The sequence below is a fragment of the Ammospiza caudacuta genome, chromosome 11, assembly GCF_027887145.1.
Source record: "Ammospiza caudacuta isolate bAmmCau1 chromosome 11, bAmmCau1.pri, whole genome shotgun sequence".
NCBI lineage: Eukaryota > Metazoa > Chordata > Aves > Passeriformes > Passerellidae > Ammospiza > Ammospiza caudacuta.
Window position 1 is genome coordinate 23915376 of NC_080603.1, and position 17367 is coordinate 23932742.

Sequence of the window (17367 nt, forward strand, 5' to 3'; positions counted from 1 at the left end):
TTTGTGCAAAACCCTGTATTGCTTAAAGAAGCCCATGCCAGAGACTTTTATTTCTTCCTTCCTCTGACCTTGAAATTCTTAGAAGATGTATCTTGTGTTCTTGGAATGAGAGAATTTACATGGGCTAGATTCTTTTTGCCATGTTCTTCTGAGTAATTCAAAGGCTAAAGCAAGCATAATCCTGCTCTGAAAACCATTTTTTCAGCTTCTAGACCTCACTGTACCTTGCTGAAAGGCAGCATTTCCCCCCAGTTTTAGAGGGGAGGCAAATGAAGGCAAGTGACTGATCCAGCAGGGCAGGGGTGCAGCAGAGGTCCCCCAATTTCTAATGTGGGCTCCAGGGTCCTTGTGCCAGGGTGGTGACAGGGATTGTGTCTGACTGGTTCCCTCCTGCTTTTGTTGCTACCCTTTGCAGTTATAAACAGGAGACACAAGGTGAGGGAAAATTATAAAACAAGTTTATTAAAGTCTAACATAAAACACTTCAGGCTAAATATGTACAACCCCCTCCCTTCCCAGGGAATTATAAAATTGATAGTTGAGGTATATACAAATAACAGAGGAAAAATTGTATATACATGGCAGATACTTTAAAAATAATTTAACCAAAAAAATCAGTTATTAGTCCTTGTCTGAACTTAGCTCTGCAAGGCTTATTGAGCCTCTCTGGGATCACAGCCCTGAAATCCTTCATGTGGGACTTGTCTGTACTTGAAAATTGTTTTGTAGCACATTATTTCAAAAAGTTTGTCATTTGTGCCCACTTAGAGGCACTAATTTAGAAGTAGATGTCTTATAAGGAGCTATTCTCACCTAAGTACTTCCAAACAGTCAATTTAGAGACTTAGAGATGCAGATAAGCTATTCAGGCAAAACTTGCACCAACTTCAGTGCAAAATTGACTGAAACAGCAGTGTGACAAAACATGTCATACTCTTTGTATTACTCTTCATAGACTTATTGAAGTTCCTTCTTTTCTTTTGCAAGGACACATGCCTAAAAAGATTCCATGCTCTCCCATATTAATCCCTTACAGAAATTATCAATACTGTTATAAGCCTTGTACTTCAAAATGAACCCAGAACCCTTAAGCCTAGGACTTACATGTGCAGCTGATTTCCATGCATCTATTGGCAAAAGTACAGGTGTAGGTTCAGACCTACAGCCTGAACACACCTACAAATATATATATATATATATTTATATATATTTATTTATTTAAAATCTATATTCTAGTAAATGAATACAGTTGGTAGAGATCATACCTCAGCAGCTGAGATATCTTCACGAAAGATGAGGATAAAAATCAAGATTTTCAGATGGGGACTCAAGAGTGCAGGTCACTAAATTATTGCTCCAAGACAAAACTACAAGCCTGTGTATTCTATTAAGAAAGGTTAAAATTGTTGTCTTGTAAAAAATAATGAATATCTTCTTGTCTATAAAGAAAACTAAATGACTAATAAAGCAACTGTTACTGTTATAAGTATCTAAACAAATCCTGTATAAATCTAAGCACTGTATTTTTTAAAAAAGTCTGAAATCTAAGAATACAGTAATAAGCTATAATTTTAGAAATATAAAACCAGTCCAAACAAACACTGTTATGGAATGCACTTTCTATGTAGGAATGTAGTTATTGTTTAGGTTTCTCTCCTGAGCTATTCTCTCTCCTGGTCATTTCTCCTGGATGTTTATCCTGAGCTGCTTTTCCTCAGGCACCAGCAGCATATCATTAATTTGTCTTCCAAAGCTGTTTAAATATGCAAGTTATCAGTTGTACAGCATTTACTTTCTCAGTTTTCATGACTAAACCTATATCTATGCCAAGATTTCTGCTCTACTTTCAGAGAGAGACAGCAAGGAGGAAGCTTAGTACAAGCTACACACAGTCAAGATCCCTATTTTGTGGTTCTTCGGTCTTAAAAGGCTGAGGAATCCCTCAGGGGCTACACCAACAACAGAACTGAAAGAGACAAGAGGAGAGACAAAGGGAAATGCCAAAAATAAAACACCAGAGAACTTTATCCTTTGTCTTTTGCCAGCATTATGAACATCAGCTGTTCATAAGCTCTGTGGGACAGACAAGCAGGGAAATTAAAGACCCTGCAATAACTATCACAAATGGGGACAATGTGAGAGATTCCTGCATTAGGGATGTTCCTGTTGAATGGCTGTACTCCTGCTGCCCATGGCAGGCTTCATCAGCAAATCTACCATCTATTAAAGCATAAAATGTGACCAAGCAGCAGGTTATGGACATGCCCCATACTAAAATGATCAACACAAAGCAGCAAAAGGTCTATTATTTTACACAGACATGGAGGAAGAGAAAAAAAATTACAGTCACACTCAGGAGTCAAGGGACAATTTTCAGACTCTTTAAATGAAATCCTTCAAGAAATTTTTCACAAGTCTGTTAAGTTAAGGTGCAGATTAATTATTACTCCACGTAGATAGGAATCAGTTAAGAGGTATCTTCTACACTCTTCTATTTCTCAGCATCTGGACAAAGGCATCGGTGGAAATAAATGCTAGCACCAAGTAAAGAACCAACAAAGGACAGCTTTAAATGCATTGTTGGTACAGTATCATGACTGTTTCATTACTGTCTGATGATTACATAAATAATGCTTACAACTGTTAGTGGCACAAACTGGCAAAATGAAGTAGAAAAGTACTTCTACTGTCACCTAGTCTTTTGTGACCCTACCAAGACATTAAAATGTTGATTTTTAAATATGTCTGTTGCTAGTAATAAAGTCTTTAGCTGGGCCTTGCTAGATACCAGTTTTGTGCAGTTAATGTGGGCAAGTGACATGAGAAGTAAAGCAATACAAAAAACTTTAATTAAAACAAATCAGTCAAACTCTAACAAAATCTCTCCTGGAAGAATATCAATCTGCTCTGTTGTATTATTCTTCAATGCCTCCTCATGTAGTGTTCACTTATTATTTTCACAGTGAAGGGCGGGATTTATCTCCTCTTTTGTACCTCCTGTCTAGCACAAGAAGCAGCACTATAGCAAAAAAAAAAAAGGATTATCAGCCTCTGATTCATGCCTCACTAATGAACTCACTGCATCTTTTCACCTCATCTACATCATGCATGTACCAGTTCTCCTTTTGTTGCTATTTGTGCCAAACCCACAGTGTTTTAAGGATGTGAAAAATAAATCTGGGACAAGATACAACAATGTTGGATTCACTTCAAACAAACAAACAAACAAACAAACAAACAAGCAAAGGCAATTTGTTGGAAAGAAGACCCAGGAGTATCCATGCCATCAGGACCCTCTCACTCGCCACACTTCAGACAAAAATTAACCCTCCTTTACTTTTCTTGTCAGGAAAATAACACCCAAACCTTTCCCTCTGGCCAGGCTCCACCTGAAGATGACACTTCTGCCAGCCAGCAGCAAATCTTTGCAAGGACCTCAGCAGAGCACTAACCTGCCCTCACCATGGACCATTCTAGCACCTTGCAGTTCAAGCTTACTAATACATCCAAATTACGATTTCTCTCTACACCTCTGGGTTAATCTTCCTAAACTATCAACTATGGCTTAAAATATCTGTTCTCAAATGACACTGTGACACATCAAATCAGCAGGAACATGGGAAGAGAACTCCAAAGTACATTAACATATGTAACAGAGAATTCTTAAGGCAGGTGTGTTGCCAGAATCACCTCCTGGAAACCAGTGCTAATCACAAATAGAAATGTGATTGTAGATTAGCACAATCCAGCACTGCACAATGGAAATGTCTTACAGGTGTCTTTACACAGAGGAAAACAAAGAACATGTCCAATTCAGAGAGCATGACTGGTTGTTTGTGTTCATCTTACCAAACATTTCCAAGTTCACTACCAAACTACCTGGATGGCTCTGCACTGCTCTGTCAGTACAACTGCTGCAGGAAAATGAACTGAGGTTCTGAATATCCTGTCACAGCAGATCTCAGTAAAGTTTCTGATGAAGGGGACTGGCTCCCTGTCACAGGGAGCAGCATCTGATGGTCTTCAGTCCCAATGGGGAGAGGAAGTGCTAAAGACATCTCAGAGGGTTTCACATCTATGGACTCTGATAAAGGACTTTTCTGGCTCTGAATGGATTCTTGTTCGTTGAAAGAATTATCAAGTGCAGTAGAATCGGGAGAAGTTTCAGGTCCTGTGGAAACAACAACAAAAAAAAAGCCCAGAAAGAAATGTTCAAATGCTTGTGCAGAGATTCTGTGAATTCCCTTCCCAACTGTCGGTTTCTCGGCTGTTTTAATGACCTGGAAAGGCTCGGGGATGGCCTTGGGCAGCCCGCGCTTCAAAGGATGAGAAGAGGCTTCAGGTTTTTTCTCGGTCTTCAGTATTTATTAGTTATTTATCTAAAAGATTTTCTCTCAGCCCGACAGAGGTCTGCACAGCAAGCCAGCCATGAGCACACTGAGCGCCCCCGGGGCGGTCACCTATCTTTATAGTCAAAATTACGTATACAATATTTACCTGTTTCCCCCAATACCTTTTACCCTTATTGACCAGTGCACCTTTAGTAATAACCAATCCCAAAGTGCCAACATCACCACAGAAGATGGAGGCTAAGAAGAAGAAGAAGAAGGACAGGACACGCCCCAATTCCTCCATCTTACTTCTCTAAACCCCCCTGTACAGAAATCCTAAACCCTGTGTCTTACACTCTAATTAACTTATCCCTTCACCATTTACCCCAGTGAAATCCTCCCATCCTCATACAGGTGTCGTCTCCCGTGTAGGATCAAAGTCCAGCCACCAGACACTTCTGGCAACATTCCAGGACTCCCGAGCCCCCCAAGGGTGGTCTCGGTCACTGCACATCAGTCCTGAGGTGCTGAGATCTCACACCCAGTGTCAGAGCCAACACCTGGTGTGTCACAGGCTGCCTGGGCAGCTGGGACATTGGTGCTTCCATGTGCTGCAAAGCCAGGCCAGCTGTAAGTACAGCATGAGCACTGGGAATCACATCTGCTGCTGCTTGTAGTGCGACAACTGAAGGATGATGCATTCCAACCTGATCTCTACTTGGCATGATACAGAAGCTAACAAACCCTTAACATCACAGTGAACAAAGTATCTTTGGAGAAAATGTAATTGTGGAAGTTTCCTTGAGATTTCCACCCCAAGAAAGTCTCAGAAGCAGAGCCACATCCAAGCATTTTCCTTTAACTGAAACAGCAGTGTACGAAGTATCATTTGTCTGTAAGCTTCTTTGGAAGACAACACTTCTAAACTCCATGCCAGCTGGATACATTACAGATTTTATCCAGTCACTTAAAAAATTACCTTCTACTCCTAATTGACACCCTTTTAGTGGATTCCTTGCTGCCTTCTTGCTGGAATGCAGCCAGCCACTGCTCCTGGATGGCTCTGTGACTAAGCCACATCAGATATCTGACCCTTCCTCTGCCAAAGCACGCTCCAAAGTCTGGTATTCCAGGGCTGAGGCACTCCTGGCTGCCTGCTGTGTCTCTCCAGGAGCTAGCCTGCCTTGGCAGCTCTCCCAGATCACCCCTCCAGCTCTGCCAGGCCCTCTCCACACTCAGTGCTGCCCTGCCCTCAACACTGGCTTCCTGCTGCACTGGGGCTTTCCTGAATTCCAAGCTGTCTCTGCACATGGATCATTTTCTCACCCTCTCCCTCCCAGTCCAGATGTACACAGACACCATTTATTCCCCCTTCCATATGCCACAGGCAAGGCATTTATGGTCAATCCACAAGGATGGACAGAGAACAAGGAGTATGGAGCCAGGGCTGAACAAGGCTGGATGCTTTTGGCCCTAAAAACAACTACTAACCAAATTCCTTTGTTTTCTAATTTTAGCCCTGGATGAGCAAAAATATTTATTCAGCATGGAAGGAAAAAGAGCTGATGTGGTTTCTTAACCTTTCTTTGCACAAGGAACTCACCTGTGTGAACTTTTGTTTTGTGCTTCTTAAGATTTTTTATGTCTGTGTAGGAATTTCCACACATTTCACAGATAAATGGTCTTTCACCTGGAAAAAATGGTTTGGCAGTGAGAACAATCTTGATGTTGGAAAAAAAAATACAGTTAGAGACATAGGGTAACAGATTTCAATGTTCTACTTTGAAATACAACTTTGTTGCTCTTATTTTGTTTGTGTCTCTATTAAAATAAAATTATTTCCAGAATAATAGTTTAAAACAAAGCAAGAGGACACAAACATTTTAAGCAAAGCTTCGACCATACATCAACACCTACGCTGTGGCACAGATACTACTCTGAAGGCAATTTAAAAAATTACTGAATATTTTCTTTGCATTATGTTAACCCAGAGATACATAAATTAAGAAACTGTTCTACTTTCAAGTACAGACCAATACAGTGTATTTTAAAGGCAAAAGTGTAAAAGTGGATTATAATTTATGGTGCAGGAAGGAGCTTGTCTGAAAACTGACCTGTATGGGACCGAAAATGTTTATTGAGCTCTCCAGAAGAAATAAAACTCTTTTCACAAATGCCACAGATATATGGCTTCTCTCCTAAAGGAAACACAAGCACATTGTTATTTCAGTACTGTCATGGTTTGACCCCCTGTGTTCTCAGAGGCATATCCATGTCTTCAGCGGCCACACCAGGTGCCAATATTCAAATCTGAGCACTGATTAGTTTGACCACAACCTCCCAAAAAACTCATTTCCTTATCAACCTAGCACAAATACATAAACCAGAATACACATCAAGAACAGAACGAAATGAAACAGAGATAATATCCAACGGGACAAAAACTGGAATCAGAGGAAAAACAACACGAGGAAGGAGCTGGGTGACAATGCCAAGGGGGATTTCCGGCTCGTGCTCCTCCCCAGCAGCCCGCGGTACCTGTGTGTTTGCGGGAGTGGGTGATGAGCGAGCTGGACACGGCGAAGGCTTTGCCGCAGCTGTCGCACACGTAGGGCTTCTCGCCGGTGTGGCGCCGCACGTGGTACGTCAGCGTGCTGGCCTGCGCAAAGCGCTGCCCGCAGCGGTCACACACGTACGGCTTCTCCCCGCTGTGCTTCCTGCAACAACACGGCCCTGAGTCAAAATGTGGGAGCGACAGTGGTGGGTGCTGCTGCCTGTCCCCAGCAAGCCTCTCCTGCGGAAAGGCTGAGTTAACACTCAGGCGATGCAGTCAAACCTCCACTCAACACTCACTGCAGCTGGCTCAGCCATAGAGGCAAGAAAGGCTCTTTTGCAAGGTTTTATTCCAGCAGAGTAACACTGTCACTGAAGGACAAACCCAGAGAAAGAGGAAAACCACGTGGAGCAGGCAGCTTATAAAGGGGGAGCGGGGCTAAGGGGTGGGCAGAGGAGCCTGGTCTCCAGGGGTAGGGGGGTGGCCACCAGGGGTACCAAGCCAGTGACAGGGGAAGGAGAAACCCGAGGAAGTTGTGACACCAAGTCCATGGAGAGATTGTTTTTCCCTTTCGGAGGGATGACTCTGTGGTGAGGAGTAAATGTTTCCAGGGTTGAGGGCTTGGGGATTGACCAAGGGGAAGAGTTCATGGGATGCTACACATGAGCAGCACCCAGGCTGAGGGACAGCCACAGGGAGGGCTCTGTCCCCTGCTCCTCCTGCCACCACTCCGGGGTACAGCAAACAGGGGAAAACTGAGCTTGGTGTGAGCACACCAGGTCCTGGGAGCGGAACTCACGGCACATCCATGGTTCCCATGGCAGCTGGACTGAAACCAAGGCCCTGCTCAGGTGACATGCACCACGGGAACTCAGCATCCTCTGCACTTCAGGGTGCTGAAATCTAAGATGATGATTCCTAACATGGGAATATCATTCCTGCTCCTGCCAAAACTGCCAAAAGCCCCACGCAGACAACAGTGAGAACTTCTCTCACTTCCCACCACAGAACTCTCTCCTCTCTGGTGCTACAAGCAGTTTAAAAGAAGGATACCAGACTCAGGCTGTACATTCATCCAGCACAAATCTCCTCCTTAATGAGCAAGTACACCCATATAATTATTCTGTTTGGCATTGTGAGAGAAGTCTCACGAGAAAAGAAGCAGAAATCACGTTCATTTGTAACTCTTACTCACACTGGAGTAAATGCTTCTGTTTAAATAAACCCAAGGATAAGCACTTGCAGGATCTCATTTGTGCCTACCTGGCGTGGATCTTCAGGTTGCTCGAGGTTGCAAACTGCAGGTTGCAGACATCACATTTGTAAGGCTTCTCCTCTCCATGGTGCATCCGGCTGTGGAACACCAGCTGGCACTTCTGGGCAAAGCCTTTGTCACACAGTTCACACTTGTATGGCTTCTCCCCTGGTGAAAAACAACACTCTCGTGCTCTCTGTATTTACACAAGAAAGCTTTGCAATCCATGACCTGACCAAAGCTCAGGTGTCTGTTCTACAAATAACTTCTTACAAATAACATCTTGGAAAATCCTGTAATCAGTCCACTGAAGTGGAACGTGCTAGAACACAGAGGATAACAGGACTATTTTTTAACACATTATGTTGGGAGAAAAAGAAAAAGTAATAATGTTTTTAATAGTGCCAGCTTCTCCACATTATTTTAAGAATGCTGCCACTTCAGTTTCAGAGGTTTTGCTGGTTATGTCTGTTCAACATTCTGAATATTTAAAATGAACAAATCATCTGCTTTTTCTTGCTTGTCCAACAGCAACAGGTCTTCAACATACAGCTGTATACACTACTAATTTCTCATTAATGTCTACTGTAGAATGTTACAGGTACTTCTCTATTGATGTCCTCTTAGTGGTGAATTGTCTCCTGTAAGGGCTTGTGCAACTCTGCAGTCCTGGAAAGTATAAAATGCCTTTCTCTGCCACTCTGTGCAGTGCCCAATCAAATCTCATTGAGTACAGAGGGTACATAATAACTTCAAAAGTAAAATTGAAAGACATCTAGCATGCCATTGAGCAACTAACAGCATGGAATTCTCTCCCCACTCTTGCAAAAGTTCCCAGGACAATCAGAGGTACAAAGTACAGCCAGCATTCCTACCAGCACTGTCCCTGAATCCTGCAATCAAGCTCCACTTAGTGTGTGAATCTTTGCTTAGACCCTGGCTGACAGAATTTGAAACTCTCCCTAGGTGAACAGGGAGAGCAGGATCTTCTCCTACAGCTGTCCCTCAACATCTCCTACATTTTCACAGCTTCCTGGGAAAACTGTGACCTCTGCTCACAACTTTCCAACATACAGAACATACGGAAAGACAAGCACAGGACTTCTCCCCTGCATCTTCCCAATTAATTGTTCATCACCTTTTTAAATCAGACATGCTGGATTAAAATGTTTAAGTGCTCCAAGTGATTTCTCCTGGATGCTTGATATGACGCAAGCTCCTGGTAATGCTACTGAATGCAGGGATTATAACACCATCACACATTTCAGCTGCACATCTATGAAATAAAATCCTAAATGTTGCAGTAATTCAGTCAACCTCCTACCTTTTTTGAAGACCCTATGGGACAAGTTATAAGACTGAATTTTTTCCCGCTCTTGTTCTCAAACATATATTAAGTTTTGAAGTTTAAAAAAAAACAACAGAAATTCTTGTACCAAGTACAGCTCGCTTTTCATGCTTTACTGAAGTGGTTTTTGGCAACTCCACCACTCTACAGAGTTCAAGGGCAGCCAACTCTCCTAAGTCTTTCCAGAAATCAAGATGTTCAGACTCATAAAGTCCTCTCTAGCTATTGAAACTATGATTTAGTACTGAAAAATGCTGAAACATTTCATGCTATTTGGGTTTACCCCTGCATGCGCAGCAACAGCAGACAAAATTTCAAGAGGAAGAAGTCAGAATCTTTCTACTCCTGCATTCTCAGGCTGTGTGCGATCCCAGGCCTTCACAGCCCACGAGACACAGCCAGTGGCTTACCTGTGTGAGTTCTTACATGTGTTTTCAACTGGTTGCACTGGGTGAAGGCCTTCCCACAGAGCTGGCACACGTAGGGCTTCACCCCTTTGTGTATCCTCATGTGCCGCCGGAGGCTGCTGGCTTCGGAGAACACCTTCCCACACGTGTTGCACACCGGCTTGGCCTTGGAGAACTTCTGCTCCAGCTCCTCCCCCGAGCTCTCCAGCTGGTAAGTGCCCCTGTCAGTGGCTATGTTGGACATGCAGTGCTCCTTCAGGGCACAGCTCTGCTGAGGCTTGCCCCGTTTCTGTTTGGCTGCCATGCTCTGGGCCAGGATATCCTGCGCCGCCAGCGTTTCGCTCTCCACCACTGCTGCCAGCTGCAGCTCCGAGTTACCGCTGCCCTGGGCAGCCTGCTCTGTTATGTGGGTGGCCAGCTTATTTGCATCTAAAAACATCTCAAAGGATGTGTTCTCAGCCACCTCGTTCTGATAGTGCAGGGATTTGTTCTCCGTGCTTTTGGGGGGGCTGAAATTCTTCTTTCGCTTTTTGGCTTGAGGAGATTTCTTTTCTAGAGCTGCTTTCTGTGCCTGGGGTGGAACCAGCTCTGCAGCAGCATTATCCTCCTTCTCCTCCCGACTGTGGTAGTCTCGGAGAGTCAGGAGGCAGGTCTGCTGGTTCATTTCAACATTCCCAGTGATGCTGGATGTCTCTGTGGAAGAGGGATTAGCAATAAAAGCAAAGTCCTCCATCTTGATCTTGCATTTAGTGACCACTTCTTCTACTTTGAGATAGTCGGCAGCCTGGTGAATCTCTTTCACATTCCAGCTGCAAGGAAACAAGACCAGGGTGAAACATTCTGGACAAAGTAAACATTTGTTCTGCACCAACTGCATCACAAACAGACACAGAGCTGCAGAAGAGTTGTACTGTCAGAAAATGTAACTTTGAGAACACACAGCAACATTTAATTTCTCGGTGCTGTAGTGCCACAAGGCTCTAAAATGTCAGTTACTCCAGAACTGCAGGTCCGTGTCTAGTGTGGTCTGCAGACCTTCAGACTGGGGACTTTATTTTAGTTACATGCCTCTTGTAGAATTTTAAGTTAAAAGTCAACTTGTAAGGTGCTGAGGCCAGACATGGGCTTGTTGGTCCAAACAGCTCAGAAATAACAGCACAAAGGGATAAAACACTGGAAAATAAAATACATAAAACACCATTTCATAAACCTCCTGGCCAAGGTCTCAGGTAATTCACTGGCAGTGCATTCACCTCAGCACTTCCATGGCAGGTATTAATCTTGTTTTATAAAACGATTTGCAAACAGCCTTAATTCTGTATCAGCTGCACACAGAAACCAGTAATACCAAGGAAATCCTAATTTAAACCACCACACTCTATTTTTCAGTTTCTGCCACACACGCCTTGATAGTTCAGGAAAAGATGATCTGGAAAAGGTGGCAACACATACCATGAGTGCATTTATGGATTTACAGCACTTTAAAGAGAAATTTGTGGTAAACAACCTCATTCTAACAATAAACAACTTGCCACAATTACTCCCCATATGAATACAACTGTTTCAGTATTTAGTATTATGTGAGTACAAGATGGACAGATGGACATCAAGTACCCTGCATTAGGTCTGCATTTGACATCAGACATTGAGAAAGAAGTAAAAATCCTGGACTTGGTACTTCTAAATATCCACACCTTCCTCATGAGAGATAAATCTCTTTTGCTGAGAAAAAGGCACTGCAAAGAAAAAATCATCCTCATTGTATGTGAAGCAGCACAACAGGCACAAAGTCAAAGCAGTAATGAGGGGAAAGACTTTTTCTGTGACTCCTTTTGGACAATGTAATATAAAATTTTAAGTAACAGATCATGCAAATTTTAACAAACGTGACTCTTAAAACTGTGCTTATCCTCATCCATCCCTCAGACGTAGGTCTCTACCACATTCACAGTTCCTGTGTGTTTTTGGATAAAAAGGACTACTGCAATTCATCCCCAGACACAAACTTGTCCTTCCCTCTCCTGGTAATCATGCAGAATGTTTAATCTCCCCCAAAGCAGACAGAAACAGCAGGAGACTGAAACTATCAGTCAGTGAAATATCAAACAACACACCTTTATTTTGGCACTCACATGTCATGGGGTATTTTAAAGCATACAAACAGATGAAATTCAAGTTGTCAATATTCATCACATCCACTGCTATTTCTTTCTCCAGACCTCATTACAAAAAATCCAGTTCTGCCTTATCACAAAGTTTATATTTCCCTATTCCCCTTTAAGAGCATGTTACCTGTCAAGGTTTAAGTTTCCTGTGTAAATAAATTCCAGGAGCTTTTGGAATCCATCAGCTTTCACTTGAGTCTGATCCAAAACAACGTTGTTGTCAGATGCGTCTCTGTAAAAGGCCCCGAAATACTCGCTGAAGGAGGCAAGCACATTCCTGTGTGCTTTGAACTGGAATTCCCCGATGACCACGGTGCAGTCGCAGAGGAATCCGGCCTCTCGCTGCTTGTTCAGCCTCTCCAGCAGGTGCTCACAGTGATGGGAATACTGCATCTTGACAACGCGCTGCAGACACTTCCTGATCTGCGAAAGCAAAAGGGAAAAAAATCAATTTATATGCAAGATATATTTATATATATACTCACCTTTTTTACCCCATAACGGAGTCAGTGTCCGGACGTGCCGGTGCTCACTCAGGACAGCCGGGCAGCAGCAGGCACAGCGCGATGGTGGCTGCTGCTCGAGCCAGGGCGCTGCGGTTCCCGCGGGGGCGCGGGCAGGGCCCGTGTGCTCCCGGCCGCCCCGGGATTAGCCCGGCTCAGCCCGGTTCTTGTCACACCGTGTCACACCCGGCCCCGGGAGCGGCCCGCGGCTCGGACCGGCCGGCGCTCGGTGCGCGGGGCGGCCGCTCCCGGGCAGCGGCACCGGGGCTGCGGAGCGGGCCCCGCTCGGTGCCGGCGCGGCCCCGGGCCCGCGGTTCGGCCGCCTCGGCAGCGGACAGGGAGCGGGAGCCGCGACCCCGCGGCGCCCCCGACCCGGCCCCGCCGCCGGCCAGGACGGAGCCCGCAGCGCCCGCGGCGCCCTCCCCGGCTCGCCCGGCCCGGCCCCGCTGTCCCCCCGCGCCCCCCGGCCCCGCCGGGCCCGACCCGAGGCCGCGGCCCCTGCGCACCTGCGGAGCGGAGAGAGGCTGAGCGCTGCGCTCAGGCCGCCATGTCCCGCTGACGACGCCGCCGCTTCCGGGACGCGAGTTCCGGCCTGCGTGCCGGGGGCGGCTGGCGAAATTGCGGAATGAAACGGGTTTAATATTCCTGCCAGGCCACGGCAGGAATAAAACAACTCTGGCACGGAGGTTGGGAAACCGAGAGCAGTGCTGCGGTCGGGTGGGAAGGGGAAAAAAGAAAGAGCCACCCCGGCTGGTGTTTCCGCCCGGTTTCGAACCGGGGACCTTTCGCGTGTTAGGCGAACGTGATAACCACTACACTACGGAAACGCCGCTGGTGGATCTTTTTCCGGTTACAGTTCTAATGCTATCGTACCCCGCCCGTCCCTGCTGTCCCCTTCTGTCTGTCCCCGCTGTCCTGTCCTGTCCTGTCCTGCTGTCCCGTCCCGTCTGTCCCCGCTGTCCCCTCCCCTCCTGCCCCGCGCTCAGCCGGGCCCCGCACCCCACGGACCCCGCCACACGTCCCCGGACCCTCAGCCTCCCCCTGCCTCCTGTCCGTCCCCAGCGCCCGCAGCTCACGCCAGTGCGGGGCTCTCCAGGAGCGCAGGCACTCCCCACGCACACCAGGAGTGACAGCAGCGGTGGGAACCAGCCATTTCAAGGGAAACGGAATGTTTGGCATTGCTGGCGGGGCAGGGCGGTGATGAACCAGCGGAAGGGAGAGCTCGGAGCTGGGCATGGGGTGTGTGACATCTGGCAGCATCTGCTCCGCGGGCCTCTCGCCACAGCTGGATCTGGAGAATGGGGAAGTGACTAATCCTCTTGGATTTTCTAGTGCACCAGGAACTGAAATAACAGCAGAAGTTACAGAAGGGAATGTGGTTTTGCCACTTTTTGCAGAGATTAACATAAGTCAAACTCCTAGTTGTGGAAAGATACATCCTATAACCTTTTCTGAGGAGCTGAAGTAGTGGACTAGATTGTGAACTGGTCAAATGCATTCCCAGCATTTTTTTCAAAACAAAACACATAATTGAAGTGTACACATTCCCAAAGTCATTTACTTGGGACATCCCCAATATGCCTTAACCAAAGATGTTGGTGAGAGGCCAGAGATGCTGATGTTGCCATGGAGACTGGGCTGGAAAAGTGCCTGTCCAGTACCACTGCATTTTGTTTGATTCCTGTACTTATCCAGAAAAGCACAGGATTGTCACATCCCGGGGAAATAGGAGGCTGTGGGGAAGCAATGGCAGAGCTATCCCCTGAGCAGGCTGCCTGTGCCAGCTCTGTGTCAGCCCAGCTGTGCCCCCTCTCTGCCTCCAGTCTCAGCACAGTCTGTGTGACAGACTCCAGCCACAGTGTCACTCACTGTGACAATCAGTGACACCAATCCCCCTGGTATTTTCCAGTTTTTGGACTGGACCTGTGAGCTTTGAGATCGTGTAACATGGATTGTGAAAGTGGCACTTCACAAGTCACAGGAACTGGGGAGCTGCTCGTACAAGGCAGTAAAGAAAAATTATGTTATGTGTGCCTCATGCTTAAGGAAAGGATGACTAAGAATCCCAGCAATGTGGAAAAAACTTTCCACCTTCCATGACATTATGGCCCAGAATCAAAGGTTTAATTGTCCTGAAAGCCTCTTCCACCCTCCTGATTTTGGCACAGAGTTGCCAGGGGTTGGCAAGTTCTGCTCCAAATCTATCATGAATGAATCATCATCATGTTGGCATAAAGACTTCCACTCCAGTCCTTTCTTGTATTTTCTGGCGGCCTCTCCCCTGGAATTTAGCAGAATACATGGCCCCAGGTGTTGAGGTGAAAGTAAGAGTTTCTCCTAAGAAGACTTCAGTTTGGACATCAGAAGGATTGGATTTCAGTTTGGATTTCAGAAGTCTCCTTGCTGAGTTTAACACGGTGCACAGAAAATGTTTCTAAAATAGATTTTCCTTAACACTTCCTGAAAAAGAATCCAAGATTACAGCTACCTGGGAGCAAGCAGGGAGAACCAGTAAAAATCATAGCATCTAGCACAATTTATTCCTTCTTAGTCAGTGAATGCATCTTTCTGAATACATATAAAATACTTTTTTAAAGAGGCTCTTTACCAGACCAGTCCTGCACAGCATACGTTCAAGAGCTCTACACTATTATTTCACACTCCTTTGCACTTGCAAAACTCCTTGCTTTTCCATGGAAATCTCAGGGTGGAAAAGCAAACACACAAAAGCCTCTCTGAGGAACGGGAGGCAGCAGAGGGGTCCGAGGTGAATGCTCCAGGGAGCGCCGCAGGGAGCATCCGCCCTGCACAAAGAGAGGTCAGGCGGGGATGAATAAAGATGAATAAAAACCATCATCCGACACAGCATGGGACGGGGAGGAGGGGGGTGCTGGGGCTGGCACAGCCCTGCTTTGGGGAACGGTGCGAGAGGACTGGCCTGGCTCCTCATTCAGGGACGCTCGTGTGGGACGGGATAAACCCGAACGCAGGCTCAAGTCCCTAAATTCAGCTCACAAGCACCAGGCACCAGTCTCCAAATCCTGATACCAGCCCCCAAATAATGATACCAGTCCCCAAATCCCGATATCCGCCCCCAAATCCTGCTGCAAGCCCCGGGCCCGGGTCGCCTGTCCTGTCCCAGCCCCAGCCCGCGTCTCCCGGGTCCCGAACCGCGGCAGGGAATGCGCGCTCCCTCCCAGGCGCGCTCCCCTCCAGGCGCGCTCCCTCCCAGGCGCGCTCCCCTCCAGGCGCGCTCCCGCGAGCACGCGGCGCGTTCCAAACTCCCGCCACCCGCCTCGCCCCGCCCCTTAATCCCATCATAGCCAATGGCAGCGGAGGAGGGCACCCATCTAACCAATAGAAACGCGGAGGGCGTGGCCGCGCGGTATAAGAGCGCTAGCGCGGCGCTTTACGGCCTGTGCCGGGGTGGGCAGGCCCTATGGCCGACTAACCCTAATGGCGGCCGCGCCCCTCACGCTCGCCCGCTGTTTTACTCGCTGACTTTCAGCGGGCAAAGGAAGCGGCCCAGGGGAAAGGGGGTGGGGGAAAAGAGTTCCGGCCTCAAAAAAAGCCAGCGAGGGGGATCCACACCCCGGCCCACCCTGGGGTCCCTGTCCCTTCTCCGAAACCGGGGATGCTCCCGCCCTCGCCCCTCGTGGAGGCCGCGGTCGGCGGGCTCAGCGCCGCTGCCGCCGCGAAGAGTTCGGCTCTGTCAGCCTCGGCGGCGGCCGGGAGCAGAGGGCCGGCGCGCCCACCCTGGGCAGCCGGGGGACCCCAGCAGAACAAAACGGGCGCGGCGCCGCTGGGCGCTGAGCAGCCGCCGCCCCCCGAGACGTGGGGTGCGCGGCCGGCGCCGCCCCGACACCCCCAAACCCCTCCGGCCCCCGGGGTCGGGGGATCCGGGCGGCTCCCGGCTCTGCTGGGCCGGCCGGGGACCCAAAGGGAGCCCCCGAAGCGTCGGTGCCCGCCGAGATTTGCCGTGCGCTGCCCTCGGAGTGCGGGCGGCGGGAGGGATGCGCTCACCGCAGCGCAGATCTTATCTAGGAGAGCCCCGCGGTGATGGAAGCTCAGGAATGCTGAATTTTATTCATCGAGTTCAAGAAATGTTGGGTTTTACTCATCGATTTCGGCGGCGAGGAGCTGAATTTGTGAAAACTGAAAGACAGAGGAGCTGGGGACAAATACTTCGCTGCAGTGAGGAGCAAGGATTGTGAGGGGAAGGTGCTGTGGCTTGTCCTGCCTTAGCAATTCCTCTCCCTGCGCCCGGGCTTTGGCACTGCCGTGAAGAAACACTGCAATGTGCGCCAGGGGCACAGCACCCGACCTGCCTTTTAATGCCAGGGGCACAGCACAGAACCTGCCTGCTTTGTGCCAGGGGCACAGCACAGAACCTGCCTCTTTAGTGCCAGCGGCACAGCACAGAACCTGCCTCTTTAGTGCCAGGGGCACAGCACAGAACCTGCCTGCTTTGTGCCAGGGGCACAGCACAGAACCTGCCTCTTTAGTGCCAGGGGCACAGCACAGAACCTGCCTGCTTTGTGCCAGGGGCACAGCACAGAACCTGCCTCTTTAGTGCCAGGGGCACAGCACAGAACCTGCCTTTTTAGTGCCGGGGACACGGCACCAGACCGGCCTGCTCTGTGCCAGGGGCACAGCACCAAAATTGCTTTTTTAGCGCCGGGGGCACAGCACCGAACCTGCCTGCAGAGTGCTGAGCCCCAGCACTGCCTGCCTGATGGAGGAATGCCCAGAGCCCATCCTGTGCCATTGCCATCACAGGAATTGGTTGCTCAGTTACCTCTAC

The 17367-nt window shown here is 47.9% G+C and overlaps 1 protein-coding gene and 1 non-coding gene across 2 annotated transcripts; both read right to left on the reverse strand.

Moving 5' to 3' along the window:
* Positions 1-446: 446 nt before the first annotated feature.
* Positions 447-13160, reverse strand: MYNN (myoneurin). Its single transcript, XM_058812162.1, has 8 exons — positions 13070-13160; positions 12188-12483; positions 9899-10704; positions 8149-8308; positions 6870-7048; positions 6446-6529; positions 5935-6021; positions 447-4171 (listed from the first exon to the last, which is right to left on the reverse strand). Exons 2-8 carry the CDS (start codon positions 12451-12453, stop codon positions 3903-3905), a joined length of 1851 nt encoding a protein of 616 aa, XP_058668145.1. The 5' UTR covers positions 12454-12483; positions 13070-13160; the 3' UTR covers positions 447-3902.
* Positions 13161-13317: 157 nt separating this feature from the next.
* Positions 13318-13390, reverse strand: TRNAV-AAC (transfer RNA valine (anticodon AAC)). The gene has a single exon. It is a non-coding gene; the product is annotated as a tRNA-Val (tRNA).
* Positions 13391-17367: the final 3977 nt, after the last annotated feature.